Here is a 15,115-nt window from a genome sequence, read left to right on the forward strand (position 1 = left end):
TATTCAATGTGGATGGGAATAGTCTTTTCAACAAATAATACTGGACCAACTGAATGTCAGATACAGAAAAATAAATTAGAATGTCTACCTCATGTCATAAAAAAAATAACTCAAATTAAGGAACTAAATATAAGTGCTAAAACCATAGTACCTTAGAAGGAAACATTGTGACCATGCACTGGGCAATGGTTTTTAGATATAACAAAAACACAAGCAGCAAAAGGAAAAAGAGGTAAATTGAAGTTTATGAAAGCTTAAATTATTTTCTTTGGAGACAGAGTCTTGCTTTATTTTCCAGCATCACTGTCAACACCCTATATAACCCAGGATGTCCTCAAACTCATGATTCTCTTGCCCTGGCCTATCAAATGCAGAGATTACAAGTGTGTGCCCCCACACCTAATAAATTAAAAACTTTTGTGTGGGTCTGGAGAGATGGCTCAGTGGTTAAGAGCACTGACTGCTTTTGCAGAGGATCTGGCTTTGGTTCCTAGCACCCACATGGCACCTAACAACTGTCTTTAACTCCAGTTCCAGGGGATCTGATGCCCTCTTCTGGCCTCTGCAGGCATCGCCCACCCTTGGTGCACATATTCATGCAGGCAAAACTCTCATACACATAAAATAAAAGCAAATAAATAAAAGATTAAAAAGCCCTTTAGTGTATCAAAGGATACTATCAAGAATATGAGGAGATATTTCACAGATTGCAAATTATTGTGTAAATTATATACATGGTAAGAATTTGGTGTGAAGAATATATGTAGAATTCATAGAACTCATCAAAGCAAAAAAACGCCAAATGACCCAATTAAAACTGACCAAAGAGAGGTATTTACGCTCTGGTTTGACTGTTTCTGTGTCCTCCACTGAAACACAATTTCCAGTGCAACGGTGGTGAAGTGGGGCCTCTAAGGTAATTCAGCCATGAGGGTAGAGACCTTGTGGATGGGATCGGTGTCTTATGAAAGGGCTGGGTGGAGATCAGTAGACTCCCCCTGGCCTTCTGCCTCTGATGTGAAGAAGTGGCAGCAAAGAACCTTCTCGAGAATGGAAACCAGGTCATCAGCAGACACTGAACCTGCTGCCACTTTGATCTTGGACTTCCAGCCTCTAGAAGCTGCAAATTTCTGTTCCTTATAAATTATACATTTATAAGGTGGAATTTTGTTATAGGCATACAAACAGACTGAGACAGAATATCCAAATTACAATGAGTTTCTACTTCGCTGGCATGTGTGGCTCTTTAAAATAGCTGAACTTTGGAGACATTTCGCTAAGTAGAAGGTGCCAGTCACAAGGAACTATACATTCATTTTTCTGAAATGTCCAGAACAGGCAAATCTAGAGACAGAAAGTGGAGTCAAGCCTGCCAGAGGTTGCAGGGAATTGGGGCAGGAGAAACTGCTAATGAATGTGAGGTATCTCTCTGTGTGGGATGATGAAAATATTCTGGAATTAGACAGTGATGATGCTGATACAATATTATGAATCATTTAAACACTGAGTTCAATATAGTTTATCATGGTAAACTCAGTTGTGCAAAAGTTAGATCTCAATTTAACATGTTGAGTGTATTGCCTGGTGCTGATAAGGACTGACAGCACCAGCTAATAAGGACACGTAGTGTGCACCGGACACCGGACAAAGTGCATATGCAGAACTTCATTTAATCCTTATAGCTTTAATCAAGACACAGATGGGTTGAGTACATTTCCTAGTGTTCCACAGCTGGTGAACGGCTGAAGACAAAACAAGTGAAGGCATCTTTTTTGGAAACTTGTCCCAACCACTGCACTCCATCCCTCACCACCATGAACATGCTTACTGTTCAAATCACACTGAGGTACTTGGATAATCCAATCAAATCTTTTCCTAGATTAATGAAAGATGTAAAATTTACTCTCTTACTTCTAAGAACCTCTTTTTAACCTTATGAGATAGAGTCTTATGTATCCAAGACTGGCTTTGAGCTCACTATGTGGCCCAGGATGATCTTGAACTTCTGACCTATCTGTTTGTACCTACTGAATTCAGGGATTTATAGGCATATGCCACCATACCTGGTTTATGTGGTGCTGAGGATCGAACCCAGGGTCTTGTTCATGCTAGTTAAGGACTATAACTGAGACACATCCCCAAACTCTCTTTTCTTGCTAACACCCATACACACACACACACACACACACACACACACACACGGTCCTTTTCCAGGAGACTTGCTTAAGAGGCCAGGCTTCTTCTGGGCTGAGCCTGTGCTGTTAGTCATACAGGCTGAGCCTGGTGACTGCCATGCTGGGCTATCACTGGAGCCTGAGGAGTTTCGTGGGATCCTATACTAGGCGGACCAGCCCTGCACTACTGGGACTTGGAATGTGATTCATTGTTGACAAATGTTTGGCCCTGTTTAAAGAGGAAAACACAATTGTTCAGCTACGGAGCCAGGACCTGACAAAGTCCTAAAACCAGCTTGTGATGTGGGACGTTTGTACTTACTTGCATTTGACTTGTTTCTTTGCCATATTTTCTTGTTCTAACCATTTAATTTTGTAAACTATCTTTTAGTTTAGGTTGTAAGGCAGGTATATTTATTTGAATGAGTGACTCCTTCAGTCAGTGGATGAACAGATATGTCACATGAATCTGTCATCATGCACAATGGGGCAAGGCTAGGAGCACAATGAATTTGGGTGGAATTTTGGAAATATTAATCTGAGACACTTAGCTCTCTGTTTACCTGACCAACACCAGCACCCCATGTGTCTTCCTCACGCCACAGGAAATCCCAGTAGAAGTGGGGTACACCCATCTCTGCTCACATCCACTGTCTGGCATAGATCAATGATCAATGTTACTGTTACTGCTTTCCTGCGTGTGTGCAGAGGAGAATTACTTCTTGAGGCTACAAGGCATAGCGGTTCTCTTAGCATGGCCCTGGCCATCAGCTTTTAGCATGTGACTATTGCTTTCTTGCCCGAAGAGCCATCTTTAGTCTGAGCAGGTTCCAGGGTGACCTACCAGGCAAAGCCAGCCTGCACGATATTGTGGGGTGAGCTTCCTTGAAGAGAGGCCCATTCCTTTTGCCCAGTTGAACTGACCATGAAATTACAGCTGCGGAAAGATAGAGAGCCTTGGCACTAAGGGTGTAACTCGGGTAGAGCACCTGCTTAGCAGGCGTGTGTGTGTGTGTGTGTGTGTGTGTGTGTGTGTGTGTAGTGTGGGTGGTAGTGGTGGTGATAAGGAGGTTAATCTTTAGCACCAAAAGAAAAAAGAATAAGAAAACTAGAGTTCTTTGGTGACCTGCTTGCCTTGAGCAGTCCTGCATGTTAGAATCCCATCTCTGTCTCTCAGAGGACATGGATGGAGAGAGATGATGGGAAATTGTTGCAACAGGATGCTGATCCCTGGAGGAAGGGAGATCCCCACTTCCTGCCACCCATAGTTTAGTCTGTTTTGCAGAAGGACAACACAAGCTGTGCAATGCTCTTGAAATCAACATGAGTTCCTTCTCAGTGCCAGGCACCTTTGGTACATGTGAGACTCAGCACTTTGACTGGGTTCCGTGTCACTATCTGCTACTTAGGAAAGCCTTTTAAAAGTTTCAAAACAAACCTGCTCCCCGCTCCCAGAAAAACCCAAAACAAAACAAAAAAGCAGTCAGTTCTGTTCTCAGCCAGAAGCCCTGAGAATCTTCATCGGTACTCTCTTCAGCCTGACCTCCTCATTAGCTGGGGCCAGAGGAAGTGACCAACAGCAGTTGGGCACTGTGTGTCCCTGAAAGGTAGTATGTGTCTGGCAGGACTTCAGTGGGAGGCGGGACAGGTCACCCCCGCTCTTCTGCTTCTGGCTGCGTGACCAGAACAAGTGACTCCTCAGGCTTCACCGTCTACTTTTATTTAAAAAAAAATACCACTCACCCTCACCCTCACTAGCCTCTTGCGAAAATTAAATAAGGAAATATGTGGAAAGCCCCTACTATGTTCTTTTTCTTATTCAAGAGCAGATGCCATTCTAGGTACAGGGAATAAAACAGTGAGCGATCATTTCTGGTCCTAAGGTTGAGGTACATGGAGCTTTCACATCTGTCTTTTTGCATCTTTCTGCATTGTCTAATATTGATGAAAAGGGGGTACTCACCTTGTGCCTCGCTCCTTTCCAAGCTTTGACACATGTAACAGCTAGGATAAAGGAGCAGGACCTGCAAGGGATCCCCTCACAGAAACCTTATTTTTGAGTCCCACCACTCTTCAGACTTGTGCTGTAGGGCCACCATTTCCTTGCTCTGTGGTGAAATCTGGGGTAGATCCCACAGTTTTCCCAGGTCGCTCTTAGGGAATAAAAATCTCTTGTCCCCTCAAGTCTCCCTGAGCAGTCTCACAAATTGCAGTCCCAGGTGATGGTCAGATTTGCTCAAATTCATTGCAGCTAACTCCTTCCTTTTCTCCATTGTTTTGGGTAGACCCGGAACCACTGGTGGGCAGGGCAACGACATGCCATCACCCTTTTAAAACGACACTGAGACAGATCAGCAGGGCACTTGCTATGTGAGCCTGAGAAATTGAGTTCAAACCCTCAGAACACACTCAGGCATGATCACATGCACACCTGTAACCCCAGTACTATGGGAGCAGAGACAGGAGGGTTGCTGGAGCTTGCTGGTCCTGATTGGGTGGGACTGCAGTGATGCAGCTGTTTTGTGGCCACCCACACTCATGCAAGTAACCCCTTGCCCAAATTCTGTAAGAAAGCCCAATAAACTCATTGGACTCACATTTTTGGCCCGTCATTGGTATACAACTAGGGTTAATAGTTGTTTGTGTCTTTCCAGAAAAAGTTAATACAACACTATCTTTTTTGCGGGGGGGGGGTGTCTTATTGAGACAAGGTCTCCTGTAGCCTCAGTTGGCTTGGAACTCACTATGTAGACCAGGCTGGCCTTGAACTCACAGAGATCTGCCTGCCTCTCCCTCTCAAGTGCTGGGATTATGGTGTGTGCCACCACGCCCAGCTATTACAATACTATCTTATAAGGTTTTTATGAGGCTTAAATAGGATAAAAGTTGGCAACTTTTGGTACATTTTAGGTACTATGCAAGTATTTGTTAAATAAATACAGGCAAAAGCTTGAAAAATAAATAACAAATGAACTATCAGGTTTAATCTTTAATGTCAGGAATTCTGGGTTCTTTCCTCCCAGTCTCCTCTGGATCATGTCTAAGATGGGCTGGTCACAGCAGCATCCTCCTCCTGAGCATAGCTGGTGTTACAGAGAGGGCCTGGAGGTCATAGCAAGCACCTGGCAGATACCCAGCCCTGTCTTATTCTAAGTTCTAGGAATGCTGAGAAATATGTGTTGAGGGAGGGTGAGTCAGGGATGACCAATCCTGAGAGCTCCAAGACACGACTTTTCACAGAGCTTCTGGGAAGAGCAGGGGCAGTGGTGGGCACTGGTGATTTCATTTTGCAACGTTCTGTCAGAACTGCAGCTTGATCTGCTCAGGAGCGGGACAGCCTGCGGGATGATGGGACACTGTTGAGGATCATGGCACGATTAACGATCCTTTTTTTTCCACCCGCCTGCCCCCTGACATGCTTGCAGGTAAAACAAAAACACAGAGAAGTTACGCAATGGAGCCAGGCACACAGCACGGGTGAGAATGAGCTGGGTCAGATCTCTGCACTCTGTGCTGATTTTAATCCGATGAGATTCATGGTTGTGCTGTTATCCCAGCACGGACTTTGTTTAGTCACAGAATCTGTTAACATAATTTCAGAGATGTGTGGTCAGGGATTCCTGGGTCATCTGGTGAAAATGACGTCACCAGGAAATGAAAATACTCAAGCTTTCAAAGCTCTAGAGAAAGTGTGTGTCAGGATGAATCAAGGGGGCAGGCAAGGAGAGAGAACAACAGTCAGGACAAAACAAGAAGACCACAGATGGGCTGTGTATAAGCGAAAGGGAAACTGCGGTATTTGGACCACATAGATATAGGGCAAGGGTATTGCTCTTTCACTGACATATTCCTTCCAGAACATTCTAAGGAGGTGTAGCCTCCAGTACAGAGAATAGCATGAACTTGAGGAATTCAGAAAAACAACAATCTGTAATGGAATGTTCATACTTGTATTTGAGTACTCTGGCATCTAGGAAATCTTTTAAAAAGTTTATAAAGACCCCAAAGAAGTTGGAAAAATACCAACCTTTGTTTTATACTCTTTCTCGGTTCCTTTTTTGGCTTCCATGCAGTGAGACAAAGGAAAATAGAAGGAAGTGGATTTGGAAGCTTTACAGACCTGGGTTTGATTCTTGATTCTACAGGCTGGGGAGATAGCTCATTGGGTAAAGTGCCTGCTGCCACAGGAGCATGAGGACCTGAGTATGATCCTCAGCACTCATGTGAAAAGCCAGGTACCAAGGTGCACATCTGTAATCTCAGTGTTTGGGGGCAGAGACAGGAGGATCCCTGGAGCTTGCTGGCCAACCGGTCTAGCTGAATCAATGAGCTCTGTGTTCATTGAGATATCTTGTCTTAAAAAATATGGTGGATTAGATACAAGCTCCAAATACTTTTGACATTTTTGGCCTTTGGAACAGAGTATGTTGCTAAGAGCCCCAAGGACATTTTGACTTTTAGCCAAGAAACTGGCTACTTTTCTTTGGGGTCTTTTTACCCTAACTACCTAGCCAATTCCTACCTCCTATTCTTATCACACCATCCTCTGAAGGGGTTACCCAACTTGCCAATAAGGAATAGGGATGCAGACCGCTCTGGCTTCTTTCATGCTGAACAGGGACACAGGGTGAGGGGTTACCTCTTCAGAGGCGGGGAATGCTAGAGTACCCAAAAACCCCATAAAAATAAATGAGTGAAAGAAGAAAAAAAAGAAAAGAGTGATGGGAAGATATGGGAGGCGTTGGAAGGGAGGGAGTGGGCATGGATTTGATCAAAACACCCTATATGCATGTATGAAATTCTCAATAAAGTTTTCGTAAAAAAAAATACGGTGGAGAGCAATTGAGGAAGACACTCGACATAGCCAGAGGCTACCACACATATATGTACACATGGACATACACACTCTATTGCATACACACACACAGGCACACACACACAGACACAGACACACACACACACACATACACACACACACTCCTGATTCTACCACTAGTGGCACAGCTTTGGGAAAGTCAGTATTCTAGATTTCAATGAAATGGTTATGATAATACCTCACAGGATTGATGTGAGTCTGGTACACAATAGATGCCAGCTACAAACTGGTAGCAGCACATCTCAGACTCATTTAAAATGCCAAATGGAGGGGCTGGAGAGATGGCTCAGTGGTTAAGAGTGCTGGCTGCTCTTACAGAGGACTCGTGTTCAATTCCCAGCAGCCATGCGGTAGCTAGCAACTGTCGGTAACTCCAGTTCCAAGGGATCCAATGGCCTCTTCTGACCTCCACGGGCATTGCATACATGGGAGCACTTTCATACATGTAGCCAGTGCTCTTAACCACCGAGCCATCTCTCCAGCCCCTCCATTTGGTATTTTAAATGAGTCTTTCATACATGCAGGCAATACACTCATGCATGTAAAATTTAAAAAAATATATAAAAAATGCCAACTTAAGGTGGGCATGGTGGTGCATGCCTTTAATCCTAGCATTCAGGAAGCAGAGGCAGGTGAATCTCTGTGAGTTCAAGACCAGTTTGGTCTACATAGTGAGTTTCAGGCCAGCTGGGCCTATAGGGAGACCTTATCTCAAAAAACAAACAAACAAACGAAAAACACCAAAACCACATGGAGAGAAAAAAAAAAAAAAACCAGCTTAAAATGACTTCATTAAAGGGCAGAATAAAAAGTTGAGAAGTAGACCTGGACATGTATGGTTAATTGATTTTTAACAAAAGTTCAAAATAATTCAACAAATAATGCTGGGGCAACTGGGCTTCTAAGTGTTAAATAAAAGAAACTTGGGTTAGAGAGATGACTTAGTGGGTACAGCGCTTGCCTCATAAGCACAAAGATCTGAGTTCAGATCCCAACATCTGCATAAAAAGCCTAGTACTGGATCGGGGAAAGAGAGAGGCAGATCCCAGGAGCTCACTGGCCATCCAGACTAGCCAGACTAGCCAGATCCAAGTTCAGTGAGAGACTCTATCCCCCAAATAAGGTAAAGAACAGATTGAGGAAGACATCCTAATGTCAACCTCTGGTCTCTACATGTGTTTGCAGTAGAGTGCACCAGCACACACACGTGCACACATGCATACAACACACACATGCACCCTCCATGCCCACATACACCCAAGAATCTGGACCTGTACTTTATATTATACAATAAAATTAACTTGAAATAGATCAGAGGTTTAAACATATAAACCAACTATAAAAATTGTAGTAGAAAAAAGGAAGAAAATCTTCAGGGCCTTGGCTTAAGTAAACATTTCTTAGACGAGATTCATAAGGGACAACCATAAAAAATTTTTGGAAAGTTGGAGTTCACTGGAATTAAGTGTAAGCCACCGAGAAGAAAGTCTTTTTTAACATAGATTTGTTTCTTTGACATTGCTGTCTCTTGAAGCTGCCGCATAGAGCAAATGTGATTATTAACTCACCTCCCCCTGACAGAGCGCACTCCCCAGATGGTCCCCATTATTAGCACCACCACAGCTCTCACCATCCTGCTGTGATGGAGGACTGGAGAGAAGACTGAGCTAGGTGTTATGGATTTGCAAGCCCAGATCTTAAGTTCTGCTCCCAGGAGAAGGGAGATTAGAGAGGAAAGAGAGGCAAGCCAAAGTAGAGAGAGAAAACTACGTATCAGGAAGCAACCAGAAGCCTTTGGTCACCAGGGAGCACCCGTCCACGACATCAAAATGCATCAACTGGTCATGCATTCTCTGCCTGTCAGTGCTCAATGCTTTCCTTGCATTGAAACATCTGTGCAGGGAGCCCAAGGTCACGAGAGACTGCAGAGACAGCGGCAGGCACTGGTGGTGTTTTGTCAGACTCTGACTCTTATGAGATTCCATCAGTGGATTTGGCTTTTCCAATGTCTCTAGCTTCTTTGTCCTTTGAACTCCTTTGTGGGTACGTCCCAGAGGGCAGGCCTTTTCTTGGTTTTATTGCTTTGGGGCTATAGGCTCAGGTTTGGGATGAATTTTGCTTGATACTCAGCCTCTTGACTTTTTGGCACCTGGCTTTGTACACCCTGATCTCTGAACCTGGTGATCCTTTTTCCCCCATCCTCTTTGCCTCCCAAAGCTTCCAGTTTGCAGTGCCTGGAAATCCTCCAGTGACTGCTGGTCTTGTCTGTTGATTGTGCACCATCAACAATACTATGATAAGCATCAGCAGGAGTGCTTCTCCTGGGTCTTCCTGTTCTAATGTTTCTAGATGTCCTACGACAGGCTGAGGTGTAGACAAAGTTTGCCCATGCTTATATTGAGTATGGATGGAAAGGGCTAGGTCTACCATGTAGCAGAGGAGTTTGGAAGGATTGGGACAACTGGGAGCATATCTTTTCTGGTATGAGTAAGGTTTCATTGTATGAAAAGCCTTGATGTTGGGGTTAGTGGCAGGTAATACTTCAGTGCCAGCTGAGGATTTATGGGGTAAACAGAGACCAAAGTATCAGGTAAGTAGGCCAGCACCATGGGCTCACATCCTCCTCTTTCTCCAGGCATCTTGTTAGAATTAACAAGAGGCACCAAATCAGATGCACAGTGAAAGCCACAGCACCTAGGCCATATTTATTCTGTACAGTCTGAGGGACACTTGCATTCCCCCATCTGAAGAGGTAACCCTAAAATCTTTTAAGGATTAGATAAAAGCTCCCAAGTCCTTTCAACATTTTTGGCCTTTGGAATGGTGTATGTTGCTAAGAGGCCCAAGGACATTGTGAGTTTTAGCCAAGAAACTGGCTACTTTTCTTTTGGGTCTTTTTACCCATCTGCCTAGCCAATTCTTACCTCCTATTCTTATCACCGCATCCTCTGAAGAGGTTACCCAAATTGCGGATAGGGAACCGGGATGCCGACCGCTCTGGCTTCTTCCATGCTGAACAGGGACAGAGGGTGAGGCAACTGGAGTACCCCTTCAGTGGGTCTATCTAAAAGACTCCTAAATTGCATAACTATTGTCACCACGTGGAGGCAGGATCCAGGCACTCTCAGGCAGTCCCCTGCATTCTCAGTCCCTATGGCAGAGGGAGGCCAGGACCTGGCACTGTGGTGGTCTGCTGAGATCACAGCCGCTACACTGATGCACAGCAGAGTTTTAACATGGGGTTGACCAGGTGTTCAGAATTTGAACTGTAGTTGGTGGCTCACTGGGGAATGCCTGCTCCTCCCATGACCTACCTGAGACACACAGATGTGTGAACAGTCTGTGCTTTGGAGGAATGAGTGGCTGTGTGCAGCAGAATCAAGCGAAACCTCCTCATAATCTGTCACCAGCATGTGTCACACAATCCAGTAGAAAGAATCTGGAAGAATTTTATTTTGATGCAGGGTCTAGCGTTATATCCCAGGCTGGCCTCGGACTTGTCATCCTTTTGCTTCAGGCACTCAGTTGCTGGGATTAGAGATGCACATTGACTCCTGGATATGGAAGATGAGAAAGGAGATTATAAAGAATATATCTGTGAGCTTGGTGTGGAAGGCAAGTAGAATCTCTGTGCTTTTAAAGGACTAACCTGTACCAGAAAGCTTTAAGTCAGTGTGGTTAAGCAGAAAGGAACTTAAAATTCACATGGTTCATAAAACCCTGCTTGCTGAACAGCCTGTTCAGGGCTAATCGATATTTACTGATCAGCAGTCTGAGGCATGGAAGGTTAAGGAAGGGTTATCAGTCCACCTGGTTAGTGGAAGAACTGAAATGTAAGCTGTAGTTTCTTGAGTGTAAATTCTGTGCTTGTTTCCAACCGCCTTTCATTCAGATTTTAGGATTTGATTGTGAAAACCTATAGATGACCTAATGATTATTTGGGGAGGGGAGGGAAATGAAATGTAAACTCTTTGCACTAAGAGTGAACTTGGGGGTGACAGTTGCAACTCAGCATGTTCTGTGCGTGTCTTTTCACACATTTTCATGGCCACCTGGTCTCTGACTCTGCAGTGGTGCAGGAGAAGCAAGCCTTTTCTCCTTCCCAGTCTCTTTTCACAGCTGCAAAGTTCAGAGAGTTGAACTGCAGTGCTTTGAGTTCACTGCTCGCTCCGCCACAGTCAACTTCTGTTGTAAATTTTCCTCCCGGAACACGTGACGATGCATTTCTTGACTATATATCCCAACGACAGCAGCGGGGCTGTCAGTGCACAGAGCCCGACACAGGAGAAAAACGTCCTCAGACTCAGCGATTTAGAATTCCACACTTGAGACAAACTGTCAGCCTTTGGTAAGTTGGCAATGCTCCTTTGCTTCAGAAACATGTGAAAAAGTATTTCTAACTATTAGTAGAGAAAGTTTTCTTGTTTTATTTACTTCCAAGGAAACGTTGCTTTAAATTTTAAAAAACTTTAAGTTTTTGAAGCAAAATGTAAACCTTGCTTCTGTCCTGTCAGTTAAAGCATGCCTCTCAAATTTTAATATATTATTTACTTTTATGCATCTCTGTCAAATTTTAATATAATATTTATTTTGTGCATCCCTGTTTTATATGATATATATTTTTAAGTATAGAAGTAATACATCATTATTTTCTGAAATGCAAATGAGGCAGACTTATCTATGTATGCATGTATGTATGTATAAAGTGAAAGTTTTTCTAACTTTTCCCATACCCCCTCCCCTGATTTCCTTCCTACTTGCTCCAAGCTCTCGTAGCTAAGCCCTGTTAACTGTTTGATGGGACCTCAAACCTACCGCGAATTCTTTCATTTGTGTTCTTTATAAACCTATTTTGATATATTGCAACTCCGTGAGCCCTGTGCTTGCTCTCTTGCTTGTACTGTGGATAGATGGAAGGTCTAACCTGTAGCTTTCTCTCCAGACCTCGGCTGTGTGAGCCCCACTTCAATGCTGAGGATGGACCCTCTGAACAGCACACACCCCAGTACTGCGGCCTCCAGCAGCCCCCTTGAGTCCCATGCGCCTAGCAACAGCAACGAATACTTCTATATTCTGGTTGTCATGTCCTTCTACGGCATTTTCTTGATTGGAATCATGCTGGGCTACATGAAATCCAAGAGGCGGGAGAAGAAGTCCAGCCTCCTGCTGCTGTACAAAGATGAGGAGAGGTTGTGGGGGGAGGCCATGAAGCCGCTGCCCATGATGTCAGGCCTGAGGTCAGTGCAGGTGCCCATGATGCTGAACATGCTGCAAGAGAGTGTGGCGCCCGCCCTATCCTGCACCCTCTGCTCTATGGAAGGTGACAGCGTGAGTTCTGAGTCGTCCTCTCCCGACGTGCACCTCACCATCCAGGAAGAGGGGGCTGACGATGAGCTGGAGGAGACCTCTGAGACGCCACTCAATGACAGCAGTGAAGGGTCTTCAGAAAACATCCATCAGAATTCCTAGCACCCCCAGGCTGCCATCAACTAGCACCCTTAGACAGAGGAAAGACTCTTTCCAAGTGCCTGGTTTCACTTTTGCCGTGCAGCTGTCACTTTGAAAAGACCGTGGGCAAGCCCCCACAAACGGGGGAGGGAGACACAAGGCTCATCCGGAGTCCTCATGGTTCCTGTGGTTTGGACCCACCACTGCCCCAGAGACATACGGCATGTCCGTTTACTCTGGGACCTGGGTGTTGGGGTTCAGCATCTGGCTGCATACTGTGCTAGTCGTTTTTTCACTGGATGCCCTGGGTAACTTCTGCAGCATCTGCCTGTGCCCAGGGTTGACAACTGCCCAGGGCAGGCTGAGGGACTAGTTTTGATTTGTTAATTTGCCTAGCGCTTTGTTCTTCTAGATCTGATTGGCTGTAAGTATTTTTACTGTACCTGTGGCATTTGGTCACAGAGGGGGTTACATACTTCTTTTGAATCAGAAGGGAGAAAATTGGATGGAGAATTTTTAATGGAGGAAAGCTGGAGATAGAACCCAGTTGGTTTGTAGAATGGAAGGAAAGAAATCAGTGTCTACATCTGTTCACATTAGCTGGGGTTATAAGTGATGATCTCTTTTGATCATTTGTCTCACCTGTGGGCTTGAACTCTGCCTTGGGACTGTTCAGCAGAGCAGCTGGGCGTGGCTTCCTATTGGTCGGTGAGCTTTCCCAGCGTCAAGCCTGCACTCAGGGTGGCTGTGCAGTGTGGTCCTCCTGACCTTTACAGAAGGGTTAATGGTGGGGTTGAGCAGGGTCAAACTGATGGCTTTATTATTGCGCTTTTTCCCAGCTTAGTTTTCAGTCAGGGGAGGACGTATATGGGCCACACAATGTGGGATTTTGTCACGTAGCGGAGACCTAGAAAGGCATGCTCCGGTAGAGATTGCGCAGAGCTGGGATCCAAGTTCTCTGCTTCTTGATGCTGATGCTCATTGCTGTGTGGTCCTGGGCTTGTCATCATGAGGCTCCCGAGACTGTGCAGCCCCAGGGGGTTGGGAGGACATCTTTAGACTTCGGACTGTGTGATAAATCCTCCACTGGCCTGGTGTGAGGAATTTTGGACCAGATATTTCCCCTTTGGCCAGTTAGTCTGGAAAAGGATCTGGTGATTTAAAGGCACAGCTGGAGACTCTGCAGACATGTAACTGGGGAATTTGGGGCTAAGCACCAGCCATTCTTGCTGTAGCTTTCCTAGGATGGAGTCAGTGAGGCAGACAGCATAGTTTTCTCTGCAAAGCTCTGTGGATGGTGGGATGTCAACGCCCCCAGCTGAAGGAAAGAGAAGTCTGAAGGGAGATGCTTAGGCCTGCTTGCCAACATCTCTATGTGGGCAGTAGTTTGTAGCAGATTCTTTACCCTCCTTCACCCCAAGACAAGAAGGAAGCTGAATACCCCCAAAGGGTCAAGTTTAACTGTAGTGAAAAACCTTTGACATTTTTTTTTTGTCTTTTTTTTTTTTTTTTTTTTTTTTGAGACAGGGTCTCCTTGTAGCCCCAGCTGTCCTGGAACTCACTATGTGGACCAGGCTGGCCCCGAACTCACAAAGATCTGCCTGCCTCTGCCTCCCAAGTGCTGGGATTAAAGGCGTGCGCCACCACGCCCGGCCCAAACCTTTTTCATTTTTTCTAAATTTAACATAACTCTCCATAGATTGAAGACATAGCAGTAACTTCTGTTACCACGGAGGGTTAATAATTTAGGAGCTGGCTTATCAGTCTGCTTTGACACAGAGGTAGAGGAAATTTATGTTTGAGGGGGAAAGGGGCCCTCTGTTCACTTTAAGATTCAAAATGTGGATTGACTCCAAAGGGGGCCATTTAAGTTGAAAGAAGCCAAGTTCAGTTTGGCCTCTTGCCTGGAATCACTTGAATTCTGAAACTTTACTGCGACGGACATGTGCGCTGTCACATTTTCCATTGCTCGATCCTGATGTTTGGTGCAAGTCTGTCTGCGCCTGTTAAAAAGCGATGTATATACTTCCTTCTTACTCTACTGAGTTGTACACAGTTGTCTTTTGTATTTAATAGTTTGTAACTGCCACTATATTTTTTAATTTAAATAAACACATTTTCCCTGGGAATTCATGTTTCTTTAATCCTTCAATATTCATATAATTCTATGTTCCAGTGATACGATAACCATAGGTTCCACGTCATCGCTGGATTCTATTCATTTCTGAAGTCACACTTCCCTGAACGCATGTCTTTTGCCACCAGGTGAGCGGTGCACCTTTTCCATCCTTCGCTGTGCTTTGATCGTCACAGTGAGTGGAAAACAAGCTGAGGATAGTCTTACATCACCTTCTGCAAAGGCTGGGGAGCTTTTGGCCTTGAGTGTAAGTGGCTTGGCAAGCGCTGCTAAGATGTCTCTCCAAATTTGGTCGCAAGAAAACATTTGATTTGCATGCTGACTTGGCAAACGTCATCCACATGTGTGGCCCCGGCAACACAAGCTTATCGGGCAGGGTGTTGCTGTAGGAACAAGAGTACAGACTTACAAATGCCATCAAACACACGGCCCGCAGCTGGGGTTGTCTGCCCTTCTCCCCGTCTGGTCTCCTCCTGGTTA

At 44.9% G+C, this 15,115-nt stretch overlaps 1 protein-coding gene across 1 annotated transcript; it reads left to right on the top strand.

Annotated features, from left to right (window-relative positions):
* The first annotated feature begins 11,156 nt into the window (after positions 1 to 11,156).
* Positions 11,157 to 14,009, top strand: Kcne4 (potassium voltage-gated channel subfamily E regulatory subunit 4). Its single transcript, XM_008825817.3, is given in 3 exon segments — positions 11,157 to 11,362; positions 11,365 to 11,398; positions 12,009 to 14,009. Coding segments are annotated over 3 exon segments (639 nt in total). The 5' UTR covers positions 11,157 to 11,268; the 3' UTR covers positions 12,520 to 14,009.
* The last annotated feature ends 1,106 nt before the right edge of the window (positions 14,010 to 15,115 follow it).

Source organism: Nannospalax galili, unplaced genomic scaffold (genome assembly GCF_000622305.1).
Source record: "Nannospalax galili isolate Female #2095 unplaced genomic scaffold, S.galili_v1.0 scaffold127, whole genome shotgun sequence".
Taxonomy (NCBI): Eukaryota; Metazoa; Chordata; class Mammalia; order Rodentia; family Spalacidae; genus Nannospalax; species Nannospalax galili.